Raw genomic sequence first — 20,025 nt, 5'->3', positions numbered from 1 at the left:
GGTTACACCTAGCTTATAGGTAACATTTTTTCCCCTGTATCCTTGTTTGTGTTTATCAAATTTTCATAACAGTAATGGTAGAAGGAGTACCTGACATGGTACCATACATGCTCTGGGCCCTGCCTAATTTCTCAATTTCCTTTATTGCCCATACCCCCATTGCTTGACAAGCATAAGTCCATACTGGCTTGTTTTTCGTTCCTCAGACTCAGTACACCATGTAGCTCCATGCCCTGGGTCTTTGTATGTGCTATTTCTACTGCTTAGAGTGCTATTGCCCCTGACCACCACGTGGTCAGCAACTTCTCTTCTGTGTCTGTGTCTATGGTCTATGATTCCAGATGTCATCTTCACTAACTACCCTTCTAATATGCCCTTCCATCCCACCCGTCCTCATCCTTACCCCAGCCACTCTCTATTTGGTGGCTCTGTTTTATTTTCTTCCTAGCTCATCACTCTTTGAAATGAACTTATTTACTTATTCATTATTTGCTTCTTTCACTAGAATGAATGCTCCATGAGAGCAGGGACCTGCTTTATCTTGCTCGCCACTGTATTCTCAGTGCCTAGAACTACGTCTGGCACATAGTAGGTGCTCAATAAATATCGATCAAATGAAAGAATGAGCAAACGAACAAATGAACAACACGTGAGGTAGGCATCATGATTCCATTCAACAGAGGAGAAAAACAGACTTAAAGAATTGAAGTGGTGGAGCTGCATTTTGATCTTGACTGACTCCAACATCCATGCTCTTGACCACTGTGCATCTCCAGAGTGTAATGAACATACTTTACTTTTATATTCCACCAAAATAACAAAGCCATGCCCATGTTAGTAGAGAGTTAATCGACAGTGCCCTTAAAATATGCATGCACCCAGGGTACAACTATGCATGCTGCCCTGTGTTTTCAGTTGGATCCAAATGAATTGCCGTAAACAAAGAGGGGATTCAATGTCTTTGACTAGTTTGGGATATTTTCCTAGTAACCAACTTTGCAAAATAAAGCCACTAATGACAAGGAGCTTTGTTCTACTTCTGCATCACTCAACTGTCAATTTTTATCTCTTGCAAGACTTCTAATCTACTAGAACTTTTGTTTTTCTGTGATTTCTGAACAGAGAAGACTAATCCAAACCCTGTCATTCCAGAGGAATGGAAAGCCCAATTCATTAAAACAGAAAGGAAGAAACTCCTGAACTACAAGGCTCGGCTGGTGAAGGACCTACAACCCAGAATTTACTGCCCCTTTGCTGGGTATTTCGTGGAATCCCACCCAGCAGACAAGTATGGCTGGATATTTTATATAACGTGTTTACGCATAAGTTAATATATGCTGAATGAGTGATTTAGCTGTGAAACAACATGAAATGAGAAAGAATGATTAGTAGGGGTCTGGAGCTTATTTTAACAAGCAGCCTGAAAACAGAGAGTATGAATAAAAAAAATTAAATACAAGAGTGTGCTATTACCAATTATGTATAATAGTCTTGTACATCTAACTTCAATTCCAAACACTATATGCTTATACTAAAAAACGAAGTATAGAGTCAACCTTCTTTGACTAACAGCTCTTCCCTAGTCAGGGACATTAGCTCAAGTATAGTCTTTATTTTTCCTGGGGTAAGAAAAGAAGGATTGGGAAGTAGGAATGCAAAGAAATAAAAAATAATTCTGTCATTGTTCAAATAAGAATGTCATCTGAAAATAAACTGCCTTACATGGGAATGCTCTTATTTGTCAGGTATATTAAGGAAACAAACATCAAAAATGACCCAAATGAACTCAACAATCTTATCAAGAAGAATTCTGAGGTGGTAACCTGGACCCCAAGACCTGGAGCCACTCTTGATCTGGGTAGGATGCTAAAGGACCCAACAGACAGGTTTGACTTGAATATTTACAGGGAACAAAAATGATTTCTGAATTTTTTCATGTTTATGAGAAAATAAAGGGCATACCTATGGCCTCTTGGCAGGTCCCTGTTTGTAGGAATATTAAGTTTTTCTTGACTAGCATCCTGAGCTTGTCATGCATTAAGATCTACACACCACCCTTTAAAGTGGGAGTCTTACTGTATAAAATAAACTATTAAATAAGTATCTTTCAACTCTGGGGTGGGGGGGAGACTGAGTTTTTTCACAGTCCTATATAATAATTTTCTTATCCTATAAAATAATTAGGAGTTCCCGTAGTGGCTCAGCAATAACAAACCCGACTAGTATCGATGAGGATGCGGGTTCGATTCCTGGCCCCCTCAGTGGGTTAAGGATCTGGCATTGCCGTGAGCTGTGGTGTAGGTGGCAGACACGGCTCAGATCCCACGTTACTGTGGCTGTGGCATAGGCCAGCAGCTCCAGCTCTGATTAGACCCTTAGCCTGGGAACTTCCATATGCTGTGGGTGTGGCCTTGAAAAAAAAATAAATAAATAAGATAATTACTCAAATGTTTTCCTTGTCTCAGAACCTTACTTCAGGATAAAGAGTGAGAAAGTTTTTTTTATGAAGGGCCATTATTACAGCTCAAAAATAAGTTGTCTTCAGCAAGTAGAAAGCAATAAGCCTGAGAGTTAGTGTTCCTATCAGTGTAAATATTACCTCCTCGCCAATCCCCAGACAGTCCATTTGAACAATTAACGGTGCCCTGGGAGTACAGTTCAGAAACATTAATGTGGATGTTCCAGACCTGTATTTTTATAAGTACTTGTCTTGAGCCGGATGGAACCATCATTCCTCACCATTATTTAGAAGTGGACTGTGACTCTGTTGGAGATCAGGGCACACGGTTACCAAAAGCACACCCTTCTCCTGGCCTTACCTTTGCAAAGCTGGGGTCTGGGACACAGTCAGCTGATTATACCCTTTTACTAACTTCCCACAGCTCAAATCTGGTCAATTCTCCTTCACAAATCTCTTAAAATCCATCACTCACCTCCAGCCTCTTCTGCTGTGGCCTTGATTCAGCCTCTCACAATTTTTTTTTAACCAGAATTCTGGCAGTGGCCCCTGACTTGCCTCTGTGCTCCCAGCCCCGCTGTCCTCTGATCCATCCTCCATGCCAGCCTTTTTCAATCTGCTGGTCACGATTCATTGATGGGTTAGGAAATCAATGGCATCACAACTAGCATTTAGAAAAAGGAAATAGGCGTTCCCGTCGTGGCACAGCAGAAATAAATCCGACTAGGAACCATAAGGTTGCGGGTTCAATCCCTGGCCTTGTTCAGTGGGTTAAGGATCCGGCATTGCTGTGGGCTGTTTTGTAAGTCACAGACGTGGCTCTGATCCGGCATTGCTGTGGCTCTGGCGTAGGCCTGCAGCATCAGCTCCAATTAGACCCCTATCCTGGGAGCCTCCATATGCTGCAAGTGCAGCCCTAAAAAAAAAAAAAAAAAAAAAAAAAAAAAAAAGACAAAAATAAAATAAAATAAAAAGAAGTAGAACAAAATTGTATAGAACAACCCTGAGTATGTTGCCTGAGCACATATAACAAGGGTAAGTATTATTTCAGGAAACTCTGGTTTCACAGATACTCTTGGCATATGGACCCCTAGAGTCCTGATGTAAAATATATTCTTCCTGGGATCTTAGGCAAGAAGTTTGAAAGCTCCAACTCTGCACTGCTGCCAAAGAAATGATTTTTAAGTGCAAAACTCTTCCCGTTCCCTTCCCTGTTTAAAATTCCATAGGATCTCTCCAGTGCCTCTAGGATAAAGGCAGTTTCATTCTCTAGTTCAAGGTGAGAGAAGATTTTAATTATTTCACGTTTTAGTGGGGAATTCAAGAGTCTGGCACCTGGCATTTGCTGAACTCTCTCCATTATCCCTCTCTAGTTCCCCAGACGCATCCTATGGTAGAAATTCGCAAACTAGAGTGAGCGTCAGAGTAACCCAAGGAAACTGGGTAAATGCAGCTCCCTGGGCTCCACCCCCTGAGATTCTGATTCAGTAGATCTGAAGCAGAGCCCTGGAATCTGCATATGCATCATTGTGTCACACCAAAGCATTCTGGGTAATGAGAGTTGATGTTAGGTTCTCAGTAGTAAGACAAAGTATAAGAGATTCCGGGAGACTGAGTGCTCAGCTCTGCCTTGTGAGGTAGGGAGAGGGCTAGAGAGAACAGGAGATGTGGACAGGGAATGCTCAACCTCCAATCTTAGGCATTTGAGCTATGTCTTAGAGGTCAGGAGAAGGTTACCAATAGAGTGATTAAGAGATTGAGGTTCCAGTCAGAGGGATATGCTGGAGAAAGGGGGTGAAAATAATGTCATAGGTTTGGTGAGTGCAGATACTTTGAGTTTTTAATATTTTTATTGAAATATAGTTGATTTACAATGCTCTTAGTGAGTACAATTACTTTGAATAAGTGCATAGATGTATGCCATTCTTCCAGAAATGATTTATTGAGCTCCTTTGGGCATCATGCTAAGTACAGGGGAAACAGCTGTGAAGAGGTCCTTCCCTTATGAAGTCATTCATCCCCTTCAGTAAATGAAGGTAAAGGAAAAGGATGAGACAGGGATGCCGTGTTGGACCAGGGTCAGAAAGTCCTTATAAGACCTTGCCTGGAGGGCAAGGAACTTGCCTGTGAGTAAGGAGAGCTTGAGAAAGCGATAAAGCAAAGAAGGAATATTACTGCATTGTGTTTTAGAAAAACCATGTCCTGGGGAAGAACTCCTAGAGTCAGGGGGGCCAGCTGGGAGACTGTGCTTTTTTCCAGGAGGAGATAAGTGAGGCTGCTGGCTGAGATGGAGCAAGGATTTAGAGAAGCAGATATGAGATTCATTTAGAAGTTAGACATTTTAGGATCTGACACATAATTTATCACCAAAACCAGTGCATCTCCGGCTTTGGGCCAACAGTGTTTGGAGAAGTGGAATGTAGGGACCTACCATTACCTGCCAAATCTTTACTACACAGATGCCTATTTCCCTCCTCATATTTCCTTTCTCCAGATCACGTCCTATTCTATTGCCAGGACTCAAGATTCCACCTTGCATGCAGTGATCCATCTTCACACTGGATGGACAGCTCTAGGGATGTCAGAGCACACTCTTGTCCATACTGCTGACTGGGTCTCCTGTCAGCCCATCTGTCTATCAGCTGTGGTATTATTAGTATAATAAGAGGGCTGTATATGAGAGACACAAAATTCTAGGTGTAGCTCAAAGATAGGCTAGAGTTATTCCTATGTACAACAAATATTTATGGGACCCTTCTGTGTACTGTCATGGTTGCTGCTTTCATCATACTTGTAGTCTAATGGAGGTGGGGGCAGGGCAGGAATAAGCGGATGTCCACAAAATCAGTAAGACCACTTATATTCAACATTTTCATAATTTAGTTATTTGAGCCCAAAGGGTCCACATCCGTGGTATTCCAACTTTTTTTTCCCCGGACATGGATCTTTATCTTTTTTTTTTTTTTCTTTTTTGCGGCCAGACCTGCGGCATATGGAAGTTCCCAGGCCAGGGGTTGAATGGGAGTTGCAGCTGCCTGGTCTACACCACAGCCACAGCAAGGTGGGATCTGAGCTGCATCTGTGACATACACCGCAGCTGAGGTAACACCAGATTCTGAACCCACTGAATGAGGCCAGGGATGGAACCCGTCTCCTTATGAACACTATGTCATGTTCTTCACCCTCTGAGCCACAACGGGAACTCCAGACTTCGTCTTTAAATGTATTCTGACTTGGAGAGCTATCACACTAAGCAATTAACAGGAGCTGACCTGGTTTAGGCTGGGGTGGGGCCCTACTCCTCAATGTTCCCTGAGGCACATCTGTGGGACCCCTGGGCATCATCTATCTGAGCAGCCTTAGAGCTGCTCATCCAGTTGACTGTTGATGTAGAAGTGCAAACTTCTGCCTTCCTTATTTGTTGCTTTCTTTTTTCATTGTTCTCTCCCCTTTGTGTCTTTAAGCAAGGGCATCGTAGAGCCTCCAGAAGGGACTAAGATTTACAAGGATTCCTGGGATTTTGGCCCATATTTGAATATCTTGAATGCTGCTATAGGAGATGAAATATTTCGTCACTCATCCTGGATAAAAGAATACTTCACTTGGGCTGGATTTAAGGATTATAACCTGGTGGTCAGGGTATGCTATGAAGTTATTATTTGTTTTTGTTTTCTTATATTACAGAGCTATATGAAAACCTCTTAGTATTCCAGTTGGTTTCTCAATAAGCATTCATTGAGCCTTACTGACTGTCAGACGGAGGGCGTATTGGACTATGTGCTGAAACAATCCTTTGTTGAAAATGTAGGGAATGTTGAAAATGTAGGGAATGAAATGTAGATCCAGCTCTGTTTTTCTTTTGGAGGATTCTTTTTCCTCCATCACCGTGTCTTGGTTCTTGTTTGTTTTGGGTTTTTGTGGGTGTTGTATTGTGTTGTGTTGGTTATGGCAGTGACAGCTATTTAAACTGTGAAACGGGGGAGTTCCCGTCGTGGCGCAGTGGTTAACGAATCCGACTAGGAACCATGAGGTTGCGGGTTCGGTCCCTGCCCTTGCTCAGTGGGTTAACGATCCGGCGTTGCCGTGAGCTGTGGTGTAGGTTGCAGACGCGGCTCGGATCCCGCGTTGCTGTGGCTCTAGCGTAGGCCAGCGGCTACAGCTCCGATTAGACCCCTAGCCTGGGAACCTCCATATGCCGCAGGAGCGGCCCAAAGAAATAGCAAAAAGACAAAATAAATAAATAAATAAATAAATAAGTAAAATAAACTGTGAAACGGGGAGTTCCCTTCATGGCTCAGCAGTTAACAAACCCAGCTAGGATCCATGAGGATGTAGGTTCGATCCCTGGCCTTGCTCAGTGGGTTAAGAATCCAGCGTTGCTGTCAGCTGTGATGTAGGTCGCAGATGCAGCCCAGATCCTGCATTGCTGTGGCTGTGGCGTAGGCTGGCAGCTGAAGCTCCGATTCAACCCCTAGCCTGGGAACATCCATATGCTGCAGGTGTGGCCTTAAGAGGCAAAAAAATAAAAAAATAAAAAATAAATAAATTGTGGGACAGACAGGTGGCTCCACTGCAGAGCTGGTGTCCTGTAGCAGCCTGGAAGCAGGTAAGGTAAGGACTGCAGCTGGGTAAGGACTGAATTGCACCAACTGGGAAGTAAGCCTAGATCTAGAACTTAAGTTAGCCCTGACATAGACACACAGAGCTCACCAGCTAAGTGGTTCAGCTTATAAGCTGGTCACTGAAACTGAGGATGTCCACAAAAGCAAAATAAGTAGCAACAGGCAGCGGGATGCAAGAGAAAGAGGAGGCCTAAAATGGTCTGGGAATCCCTGCCATACTTATATTTTATCCTACTTATATTTAGTGCCTGAATGTGTGCCTGGAGAGCAAAGTTTAGGGAAAGCATCGGGAAATGCACAGTATTCATACCCTTAGGAACAAAGATCAGTTACCTCCAGGGTAAAGACTATTTCCAAGTTTAAATTTCAACCCCTGAACATTAGTACTGGGTACCAGGCAACACTTGCCATCCTCAAAATCAATGAATCCTAAAATTCAACCTGGGGGTCAGTGACAGTCTGTGACAAAGTTTTTGCTGGTCAGTAACGAAATAAGTATGAGCACACATCTGAGTATGGTCACCAAGATGTCAACTCTCTTTCCTTTGGACGAATTGTCATTATTCCAAGATTAGGTCCTTTCTATTTTTGAGGTGTGAAAACATCTTTCCTTTCATAAAATAAAAGGATAGTAGGTGGAAGAATTTTTTTTGTTTTTTGGTCTTTTTGCTATTTCTTTGGGCCGCTTCTGCAGCATATGGAGGTTCCCAGGCCAGGGGTCGAATCGGAGCTTTAGCCACCGGCCCACGCCAGAGCCACAGCAACACGGGATCCAAGCCGCATCTGCAGCCTACACCACAGCTCACGGCAATGCCGGATCGTTAACCCACTGAGCAAGGGCAGGGACCGAACCCGCAACCTCATGGTTCCTAGTCGGATTCGTTAACCACTGCGCCACGACGGGAACTCCTAATGATACTCTTTTATATTTAGCTACTATGTGATGATGAGAAACAGTCCACATTTTATTATTTTTTAGCCAATTTGATATCTCATTACTAAGATAATGATAATTTTCTCTATAAATTTTATTTAAGTTAGTGTTATGAAGTGGTTTTGCTAGTGTAGAAGGCTAGGATTTGAATTCAGTTCAAGAAAGAAGAGAGGGAGGGAGGGAGAGGGATGGGTAGAGGGATGGGGCAGTGGGAGAGAGCAAAGAGGAGAGACAGTTTTTGTATTAATTCTGCTTCATTGCTATCATTTAAGGGCACTTGGGTCTTGCACATTCTAGAATTTTCTAAGGACCTTGACCGCCAGATTGATATGCTTCTTCCCTTTACCATGTTGTCATTTGAACAGATGATTGAGACAGATGAGGACTTCAGCCCTTTGCCTGGAGGATATGACTATTTGGTTGACTTTCTGGATTTATCCTTTCCAAAAGAAAGACCAAGCCGGGAACATCCATATGAGGAAGTAAGCAGGAATACCAGTGGAAGTGCCCCTTTCTTCCTTCCTTCCTAAATAAACTTTTTTATTTTGGAACAACTTTAGAGTTACAGAAAAGTTGCAAGGATATTACAGACAGTAGTGTTTATATATATATATAAATTTTTTTTTGCTTTTTATGACCACACCTGTGGCATATGGAGGTTCCCAGTCTAGGGGTTGAACTGGAGCTACAGCTGCCAGTCTGTGCCATAGCCACAGCAATGCAGGATCTGGGCCACGTCTGTGACCTACACCAAAGCTCACAGCTGGATTCTTAACCCACTGAGCAAGGCCAGGGATTGAACCTGCATCCTCGTGGTTCCTAGTTGGATTCGTTTCCGCTTTGCCACAATGGGAACTCCAAATTATTGTTAATATCTTACTTTACTGGGGTACATTTGTTACAACCAATACTCTGATACTGAAACATTACTATTAACTCCGTACTTGCTTCTTTTTGAGTCATTTGCAAAGACTGGCTTCTTGACCTGCTTCCTTCCAAACAGCTGGCCTGCTATGCTGTTCTCAGACCTGCAAGCACTGATCTCTGCCCTCCTTGCCTTCTCTCCAGTGGTGTCTCCTTCCCCAAACAAACCCAGTGTGGCTCTGGAAAGGGAGTTAAGTCAACATAAACCAACACATATTTTGTTGAGCTCCAATTTTGAGCAAATCCCTCACCTACGGCAGAGAGGCATGATGTTAAGAACTAGGGCTTTGGACACAAGGTCAAGACCAAGAAGGGTGCCTCACCCCGACTGATTCAGATAACCAATAATGAGGCTTTGAATCCCTGTCCAAAGGTTGTTTTTTTCCATTCTATTGAGCTTCTTGCCACCTTATCAGTTTTTTTTATGACAGTCAAATGACATGATATATGTGAGCATACATTGTAATTTTTAATTCTATATAAATGAATCACTAAATAAATTAGGAGGATATATAGTCCACCTTTAAGCATATTACATGTGTCACATGAATGTGTGGCGACTTAATTGTAGAGGTTAAATGTAGCTTCCTATAATAGATGTGTTCCTAAACTACATTTTAATCATTGGTATGTTAGCACTTGCTGTTGAAGAAAAGCCTATGCCAAAAGTTCAGTGAAACCAATAATCCACTGCCAGCTTTCTGAGTTAAAAAAAATCCCTGGGTTTTCACACACAGGAACACCCTGTGTGAAACACTCATTTAGAGCAAAATGCATCTGATAAGGAGTTCCTGTTGTGCCTCAACTGGTTAAGGACCTGACATTCTCTATGAGAATGTGAGTTTGATCCCTGGCCTCACTCGATGGGTTAAGGATCTGGTGTTGCCACAAACTGCAGCTCCGATTCATCTCCTAGCCCAGAAACTTCCACAGCCCAGAATATGCCACAGATTCGGCTGTTAAAAAAAAAAGAAAAAAAAAAAGAATCATAAATGTCTTGGTTTGTTCACCAAATACATGATAACTTGCTCTTGCCAAGCTCAGCTTCATAAATATTAAGTCATTTAATACAGCAGCCACCTTATGAACAGATATTACTGTACTTCCCATTTACAGATAAGGAAAATGCCATATTTAACCAAGAGATTAAATAACTTTCCCGAGGTCTTATAGCAAGTAAATCATGGTGCAGGGGTTTGACCACACGCAGTCTATCTCCAGAGTCTGTGTATTTAGCCACTGTTTTACTTTCAAATTTAAATTTATAAAACTTCTAAATTATCTGTTAACCATAATCTTTGGAATTTTTAAAACCACGAGTTCCTATAAAATGTTTCATTGAAAGTAAGTCACTTTTCCATAGCTTTTGATAATACATCTGTAGGATAAAGTAAGCCACAGCTCTCTTGCAGACTTGATACACCCTGGGGCAAAGCATCATGCCTGTCACGTACATGGTGGTCCTTACTTTGACTCTCAGTGCTTTTATTGCCCAGGAATTTTGTGAGATTTCTAGTTGTTGAGGTTTGTTTAAAGAGGTTATGCCGGTACTTGGAAGAGCTCTTTTCTTGCTACCTGGAGCCTTCTCATATTCCTTTTTGAGGAGGGACGTGAATTGCCTTTCAAACTCATAAATATATTTTCTAGTACACAAGTCTCCATCTTCCTTAGACGCATGGCTCCTGGAGTTCTCCATCCTCCTGCTCCACTTTGGGTGGGCTCCTCTCTGGGTCTGCCGCCAATCTGCCACCCAGAGACATCCTTGACCCACTTCCAGACCCCACCATGGCTTCACTTTCTTCGCTTTCCTCCTTTGTGGAACCTTCTGCTTAAGAATCTGAGGAAGAAAATTTGCACGTGAGCTAAACTGGAGGTACTTTCCTGCCTGGTCTTGCACGATAGCTTGGCTGAGCCCATGATGCTGGGTGGCTGTTACTTTCCATGGACACCCGAAGGCGTTGCTCCTTTGGCTTCTAGTTGCATGCAGTGTTGCTTATCCCAGGCTGATCTTTCTTCCACTGTAGGTGACTTTTAAGAATTAAGGGATTAATCTATATCTACAACAACAACAACAAAGACCTTTTCAAGCTGAGGTAGGGCTTTCTGTATATGTTTGGAGTGGTTATCCAGCAGGCTTTACTTGAAGGCAGGGGTCATATCCTCAAGTGCTCATAAACGGACCACAGAAAGATCTCATAATTGGGTGGAGCTGGGTGGGGACCGTGTCATGTGGCCAGGAAATGCCAGATGGGAAGGGAGTGGCCCTTACTGAGCTCCAGCTGACTCTGAATTTTCTAGAAAACTCAGAAATCTGGATTTTTCATATGTAATACCCAGATTTATAGATGTGGAAAGCTAATTCTTTTTTTTTTAAAGGGACTATAGGCAATGAACTAAGATCTAGGTTGTATTTGGACAAGGGGTCATCAGTTTAAGCTGTGTAGTTGAGCGTCAGCTATTGGGCTGAGGGACCCCTAAATACTGAGACGGGGAGGTCCTTGCTCTGGGGCATCACAAGTACACTCCCTGGTCTCATTCAAACACTTTTCCTACAAAATTGATCCCATTTCTTCAGTGCACTGTCTGAATGCATTTGGCCCAGAGCCGTGCTGAGGCATAGGGAAGGGGTCCACGGTTTCATGGCATCGTTTTGTGCTGTGTGTCCCTGCTGTCGTCCAGGATACCTACCTCTCCTCCTCCTGCATCTGAATGTCCCCCCACAGACTCTCTGGGATTCTACAGCCTCTGCCTGTTCCTCAGACACCTCTTACCTGCCAGCTTTCCAGATTCACATTAGTTAGTCCAAATCTACTGCCGTCAGTGACTCACTTCATTTCTTCTTCTCCGAGGCAGTTCAGCCCAGTACAGTTGTTTTGTCAACACTTCAGTTGAGTCTGGAAGATGTGCATGGGTTATGCACGAGAGCGGTCCATCATTTTGAACTAGAAGTCCTTTCTCAGCCCAGAGACAAGTCCTCATCTCCTTTACTTCCTGACTCTTCTTCCTCTGCATCCTTCCAAGATATCTCTTTCTCCAGCCACCACCTAAATCTCTTCTTTTCCCGGGGTTCCGTGCTCAACCCACTCTTCTTCTTAAATCTGTGGCTGGGTGAACGCATCTGCTGGCACCACTTCTCTGCTAAAGACTCCAAAAATCCATAGGTCCTGCCCGGCCTTTGCCCACCTCTCTCCAACACTGTCCAGCTTTAGATGTAGAGCTAATCCCCCCAGAGATATCATTCCCTGGATGTCTAAGTCCTTTGGTATCTCACTTTCAGCGTGTTCAAAATCCTCTTACAACTGTTCTTTCTCCTTTTCCATCTTGATTATTGGCAACATCCATGCCTTTCCCCTACCCCCAGCAGTGAGCCAAGCTAGAAACAAGGGCTTAATCTTCAATCTTTCCTTCTCCATCCCTAAACCTAATGAGTCTCCAAGCCCTTCCCAGTTTACACCCTAAATGTTGCTCAAAACATCCCCTAGTTCTTCCACGTGCTCTCCTCTATATTGAAAGGTCAAGAAAGGCCATCTTCCCTCCACTGTGAGGAAATAGATCTTGATACTGCCCCTGAGCTGGGCAGTCCTCGACCTGACAAACTGTGCAGTGTTTCTAAATCTCTACTGGCAAAATGAGAGTGCCTTTGACCTGTGTTGCGATCTCAGATCACAGTGGATGTAATTGTTTTATAGGAATGGTGAATGAAAAAGAAGTAAATCCCTAATGCCAAACTCCTGATCATTCTATGTCATTTAATAGCCTGTCATTTATGATAAAGTTTCCTCTACTGGCATTAGCACAATACTTCTCAGGAAAAAAAAAAATATGATGCCAGATACTGAAAAGCTCCTGGTAAACATGAACATGGGTACCGATAAAATGTTGAAGCCAGTCCAATCTTAGAGTGACTTCCCTTCATGCTACTTCATGCTCTTTTTTTTTTTTTTTTTTTATGAATTATCTCTTTTTTTTTTTCTCACAACAGTCACAGAGGAGACCGAGGCTTAGCAAGGTTAAGGTCACATGATTAGTAAGTGCTGGGCTGAAACTCAAAACCATCTCTGCTTGTCTCCTAACCCTGTGCACCTCTGACTATTCAACAGATCCTGTGTCAGGAGTTGGGATTCTTTGAAGGTAAGGGCCTTGACCACCGAATTAAGGTAATCTTGCTCTGTGGCAGGCCTTGTTTTCAGTATTTTAAATACACTGGCTCAGGTAATCCTCACAACAGCCCCAGGAGGAATGTTCTATTACCTCCACTGTATAGATGAGGAACTTGAGGCACAGAATGGTTGCCAAGGTCACACAGCTATATTGGGGGTTCACACCCAGCCATCCAACTCTGTCTGTACTCTCCGCCACTCTGCACCCCCAGCTCCTGATCCACTTCCTGTTTCCATCCCTCAATTTCTGCTGCACTCAGGGGCCCCTCTCCCCCTCGGCCTGTGAGATCTGCTTCAGTAGGCTTTTCTCCTGATCCTCCATCCCTGCCCTTACAGGCAGCTGCTTCTCTCCGGGACACGAGGGGTCCATACTGACACTCTCTACTGGCTGGGTTGCGCCTAACTTGTGATTCCTCCTCTGTTTCAGATTCGGAGCCGGGTTGATGTCATCAGACACGTGGTAAAGAATGGTCTGCTCTGGGATGACTTGTACATAGGATTCCAAACCCGGCTTCAGCGGGATCCTGATATATACCATCATCTGTAAGTCCGAAAATGCCTGTCGTGTGTGCCCTAGGCTGCTGCAGAGGAGGCAGGGCTATATAAGCAGAGTCAGTGACTGACTGTGCCCTGCAGTGTTGATGGCCATGGAGATTCCACCGTTAGAGCTTTTTCTTTGTTAACCTTGAAAGGCAAATCTGGTTAGGAAGATAACTTTCAAAGAGTCACCATTTGGACATTCATGCCCATGTGCTTCAATCCTGTATACAAGCAGTTTAGAGTACAGGGAAGGGAAGGACATTATGAAAGGGAGAGGGTGTGTTTGGATCCAGCAGCTCCACTCCTCAGAATTTATCTGAAGACACTGCAAAATTACTAAGAATCACTATGACAAGAATGAGGACGGGGTGATATGGCAAAGTTGTGATCCTGGAAGACATTCATCTCCCATGTTGCCCAACTCTGAGCATGAATTTGGTGAACTAGTTGGTTAAGGGGATGATCCTCCAAGTTTCTCCCTGGTTGAGCTTCAAAAACCATGTAAGTTTCTCATAGCAAAACCGTATAGGTCCTTAGGGCTTTAGTTGGAATATTTGTGCTGAAATGCTGGAAAGCCCCATTTGCCATTTTTGTATTTGCAAAATAATCAGCAAGAGGGGAGAATGCATTCTTTCATGACCACTGACCCTCTGAAAAGGTCAGGAATTTAGTCTGAAGCAGGCAAGCCTCCTACCCCGCTTCTGCCATGAGCTTGCACGCACAGGCCTGTCTTGACATTTCTTCTTTATAGATTTCTTTTTGAATATCTTGAAATTGCTTTAAAAATATTTAAAGAATGTAGAATTATATAAAATAAAAAGGAAATAACCCCACACCTCCCACAAAACCCTGTTTCCTGCCTTTCTCCACCCACTCTCCAGGGTAACACTTGGTAACAGCATAGTTGTATCACCCCAGGCCTATTTTTGAGCATATCAGCATTTCAAGAAATGTATTTTTTCTCAATAAAACGTCCCTTATAGTTGAGGAGGGGAGGTTATCATTCCTGGGTTTTGTTTTGTTTTTTTTTTAATGTAATCCTGGTACATCTGTAATTTGCATTTTTTATTCATTAATAACTTTGGTATTTCTAGTGTTGGGACACACAGGTCAACCTCAGTTTTTGGGTTTTTTTTTTTGTCTTTTTGTCTTTCTAGGGCCACACCTGCAGCATATGGACGTTCCCAAGCTAGGAGTCTAATCAGAGCTGTAGCCACCAGCCTACGTCATAGCCATAGCAACGTCAGATCCAAGCCGTGTCTGTGACCTACAAGCACAGCTCATGGCAACACCGGATCCTTAACCACTGAACGAGGCCAGGGATTGAACACACATCCTCATGGATCCTAGTCATGTTCATTAACCACTGAGTCATGATGGGAACTCCAACCTCAACTATTTTAATGTCTGTAAAACATTCCATTTGGAAACCATTTCATTTGTAAAGCAAAATGAAAACATTTTGTTCATTTTCAACAGAGTTCGTAGCTGACTTCTGTTCTGGAAAAAAGGAAATGGAGCAAATTTGAGTGAGAAAGATTCAAAGATAACTTTTCTTTTAAAAAAAATTACATCTTGGAAACTTCTGGGCTATTGATTCTGAAGACTATTTTTCTATATACTGTTTTGATAGCAAAGTTCATAAATGTGAAAGGATCCTGTGATGAATCTTGGGAAGCAGTCATAGCCCAATATATCTTTGTTGCTTTTAAAATGAGATTTAGTTTACTAAATATTTTTCTGATCATAAAAATAACACAGATCTACCGCAGAAAATTTGGAAAAAAAAAAACTTTTAAATTCAAAAAACAGTTAAACCACAAATGATCCCACCATCCAGAGAGCAATTTGTACTTTGGTGTCTAGTTCATCTTTCTTTTTCTGTTTACAAGCACATATACCACAAGCACTTTTTCAAAAAATGAAAATGGGATAATACTATACATACGTCTGTACACCTGCATGATTACTGAACAGTCTTTGATCTACCCTGTAAGTTTCTAACTTTTCATTATTTGAAATGATGTTTTGGCAAAGAAATATGTAGGTGTGTCTTGCACACTTTCATAATGATTTCTTAGGATAAATTTCTTAGGATAAATTCATAATGATTTCTTAGAATAATCTATACTCTGCCAGACTGATCTTCAGGAAGCCAACTCGCCTTCTGAGAAATAACATATAACCCATTTACTTGCCCTCTCACCAATACTAGGTCCTAATGTTTTTGTGTACAGATTCTATATTTTTACATACAAGAATTCCTTAAAGCAAGGCATGTCACAGAAAAATAGAAGGAAGACACAATTGTCATGTTTAAGGACTGCATTCTGTATCAAAAATGCTAAGTTAAATGAACATCTGAAACAGAACAGAAACGCTATCTTTCAGGGAAAGCTGAGTACCAGGTACTGAACAGATTTTGGCAAATACAGCAGGCATGGAAGTTTCCAAAACATGTTTTTCTACTTTATCTCTTACAGGTTTTGGAATCATTTTCAAATAAAACTCCCCCTCACACCACCTGACTGGAAGTCCTTCCTAATGTGCTCTGGGTAGAGAGGACCTGAGCTGTCCCAGGTAAAGCATCCTGCAGGTCTGGGAGACACTCTTATTCTCCAGCCCATCACACTGTGTTTGGCATCAGAATTAAGCAGGCACTATGCCTATCAGAAAACCTGACTTTTGGGGGAATGAAAGAAGCTAACATTACAAGAATGTCCGTGTTTAAAAATAAGTCAATAAGGGAGTTCCCATCATGGCTCAGTGGTAACGAACCCTACTAGTATCCATTGAGGACACAGGTTCAATATCTGGCCTCACTCAGTCAGCTAGGATCCAGTGATGCCGTGAGCTGCAGTGTAGGCCACAGACGTGGCTCAGATCTGGTGCTGCTGTGGCTATGGTGTAGGCCGGCAGCTGTAACTCCAATTCGACCCCTAGGCTGGGAACCTAAAAAGACCAAAAAAAAAAAAGTCGCTTTAATGAATAGTGAATGCATCCAGCCCAAAGTCCACAGACTCTTTGGTCTGGTTGTGGCAAACATACAGCCAGTTAACAAACAAGACAAAAATTATCCTAGGTGGTCAGTGGGGGTTCAGAGCTGAATCCTGAACACTGGAAGGAAAACAGCAACCAAATCCAAATACTGTATGGTTTTGCTTATATGTAGAATCTAAATTCAAAGCAAATGAGCAAACAAATTGAAACAGTTATGGAAAACAAGCAGGTGGTTGTCAGGGGGAAGATAAGGGGAGGCAGGAAAGACCTGGGCGAGGGAGATTAAGAGGTACAAACTTTCAGTTGCAAAACAAATGAGTCACCAGTATGAAATGTGCAATGTGGGGAATACAGGCCATAACTTTATAATCTCTTTTTTTTTTTTTGTCTTTTTTGCCTTTTCTAAGGCTGCTTCCGTGGCATATGGAGGTTCCCAGGCTAGGGGTCTAATCAGAGCTGCAGCCTCCAGCCTTCGCCATAGTCGCAGCAACGCAGGATCCGAACCACGTCTGCGACCTACAGCACAGCTCACGGCAACGCCGGATCCTTAACCCACTGAGCAAGGCCAGGGATGGAACCCGCAGCCTCATGGTTCCTAGTTGTATTCGTTAGCCACTGAGCCATGACAGGAACTCCTATAATGTCTTTGTATGATGCTCTTTCATAACTAGATTTATCAAGGCGATCATTTTGAAATGTCTAGAAATATTGAATTGCTAGGGTGTGTAACCGGAACATAATGCTGCAGGTCACTTACACTTCAAAAACAAACAAACAAAGAAACAAACACATAGAAAAAGAAATCAGATTTGTGGTTCCTAGAGGATGGGGGTAGGAGAAGGAGGAACTGGATGAAGGTGATCAAAAGGTACAAACTTCCAATTGTAAGTGCTTAGGGTATACGGTACAACATGATAAATATTAACGTTGCTCTATGTTATATATCGAAGTGGTTGAGAAAGTAAGTCCTGAGAGTTCGCATCACGAGCAAAACATTTTTTTCTGCTTCTCTAATTTTGTGTCTGTATGAGGTGATGGATGTTTGCTAAACTTAATGCGATCCTCATTTCACGATGTAGGTAAGTAAATCATTATGCTGCATACCTTAAACATAGACAGTGCTAGATGTTGATTACATCGCAATAAAGTTGGGAGGAAAAAAATACACACACACACACACAAAAAAAAAAATGATAAAAATTGAAAAGAGAAAAAATACAAACAGAGTGAGATAGAGAACATCACCTCTCCATTTCAACAGACCCCCACCCCACCCCTTTTTCAGGCTGTTGGGGATCAGCTTGTCTGGCACCAAACAGATTTGATATTCCTTCCTACTTCTTGGGATATGATTTTATTCATGAACTACAAAACCCTGCTTCCACACATTTCTTATTGGAAAGATCACATAATATTATTACAAAGATAGTAAATTCCTCGACTCATGCATTTATTTATGTATTCATTTATACCACAAACAGCTAACCCTGTACTATAACAATCTGTTATCTCTCTGGTCAGCTGACTCTGAATTTCTTAAAGGTAAACAGCCTTGCCTGAACAACCATAGTACCCAGCACATTTCCCAGTGCACACACTAGTTTATTTGAAATATATATGCAAGGAAGGAAGGAACAAACTAATTTGTCTCCCACTGTCAGTGTGATTTGTTTCTTAAACAAAGTTTCCATGTCTTTAGCATAAAGATAAGGGTCTAAGTAGGAAATTCCCATTGTGGCTCAGCAGTAATAAACCTAACTAGTATCCATGAGGACACGGTGCTGAGACCAGCTCAGCAGGTTAGGGCTGAAGAATGGGTGCTGTGAAACTTAAGGAAAAAGTTAACATAAAACAAGACACAGAGATATTTATCTTAATTAAAGGTGCGAACCAGGGGACTCAGGGTCTCGGGGACCAAGAGCACCGCCTCAAGAAACCACACGGCTTTTATTGTGCTCTTGAGGATTAGGTCAAGTGAGGAGGGGGTTGTAGGTGCAGGATATAGGTTTTGTAAAATTATTTTAAAAGTCACATAGTGGTAGCTGATTATGCTTTTATTCTGACCGTTAGGCATTTAACAAGTATTTGCATTGAGGAAGCTTGGCATCAGCTATCCATGCATAGCATCTAGAGAATCACCATTGTGCTTCTGCAAGCAGCATGCCTATCTGCAGCAACCCTGCATGCCTAGGTTTGCACCTCTGTTCTCCTTGCTAATGCATATCCTGCTAACGACCCCTCATAAACCCCTTGGGGCCATGAGGCTCATCTACCTCTTATTCTTTAGAGGATATATCATGCTATGCAAATGGCGTGCCAATCTGCACAGGTCCCGAGTGCCTAGACCAACGCATTATGTCCTCATGTTATGGCAGCTGCCCAGCAGCCCTGCGCCACAGCGTATCAGCTCTGGTGACAGCCCTGTGGCTGTAGTGTACCAGCTCCAGCAGCTCTGTGGCTGCAGTGGATCAGCTCTTTTACCCGGTGAGAAACCAATCGAGCCCTCGGAGAGTTGGAGAACTCAGGTTTGTTATGCCGGTGGGCTCAGAGGAGATCGCTCTCCAGAGTCTGAGCCCTGAAGAAGGGTTTCACAAGGCTTTTATGGGCTACCTCTTCCGGGTCCATGCTTGGCTGGTTGGACCGGAGTGAGGGCAGGCAAGGTAGTAAATGAGGAAACAAGTTTACAGAAGCAGATTGTGGGAAAGGGGTGGTTGGGGCCGTTGGCTGGACTTTGCTGAGTCATCATAGCCAGGGTCTCTCCTTTCTACCTTTTCATCGGGACATTTTCTCCTGCACTCATTCAGCTGACCACATGAATAACTTATGCCTTTAGGTCTTTGTTCTTAAGCTTAAGTCATTTACCAGCACTGCAACTGTTTTTCAAGCAGGAACACGGGATAAAGTAAGGCAGGACAAGATGGGAGTTTTCAGCATAGAAAATAGAAGCAAAGAGGCTGAGAAAATATTGTAGAAACGTGTCTTGCGACAACGTGGGTTTGCTCAGTGGGTTAAGAATCTGCTCTTGCCATGAGCTGTGGTGTAGGTCGCAGATGTGGCTCAGATCTGGTGTTGCTATGACTGTGGTGAAGGTCGGCAGCTACAGCTCCGATTCAACCCCTAGCCTGGGAACCTCCATATGCCCCAGGTGCCACCCTAAAAAGACCAAAGGAAGAAAAAATTAAAAAAGGATCTAGGAGTCGTGGCGCAGTGGAACGATCGACTGGCATGAGGGCGGGCGGTCCTGCCGCCAGTGGGTCGATCCGGCGTGAGCTGGGTGGGGCGGGGTGGTTGCGTGGTGGCGTGGCGTGGCTACACTCCGATTCACCCTAGCCTGAACCTCCATATGCCGAGTGCCAAAAATAGAACAACAAAAAAAAAAAAAAAAAA

General features: G+C 43.0%; 1 protein-coding gene across 1 annotated transcript in view; it reads left to right on the top strand.

Moving 5' to 3' along the window:
- The window catches only part of CMAH (cytidine monophosphate-N-acetylneuraminic acid hydroxylase), a gene marked incomplete at its 5' end in the record, with an annotated part of 38,395 nt that extends 22,198 nt beyond the window's left edge, over positions 1-16,197 (top strand). The window contains 6 exon segments of the mRNA NM_001113015.1: positions 1,153-1,288; positions 1,746-1,886; positions 5,923-6,097; positions 8,380-8,496; positions 13,526-13,641; positions 16,122-16,197. Coding sequence (NP_001106486.1) covers positions 1,153-1,288; positions 1,746-1,886; positions 5,923-6,097; positions 8,380-8,496; positions 13,526-13,641; positions 16,122-16,197 — 761 coding nt within the window.

Source organism: Sus scrofa, chromosome 7, assembly GCF_000003025.6.
Source record: "Sus scrofa isolate TJ Tabasco breed Duroc chromosome 7, Sscrofa11.1, whole genome shotgun sequence".
In the NCBI taxonomy this organism is placed as follows: Eukaryota; Metazoa; Chordata; class Mammalia; order Artiodactyla; family Suidae; genus Sus; species Sus scrofa.
This window is presented reverse-complemented; position numbering and strand designations above follow the sequence as displayed.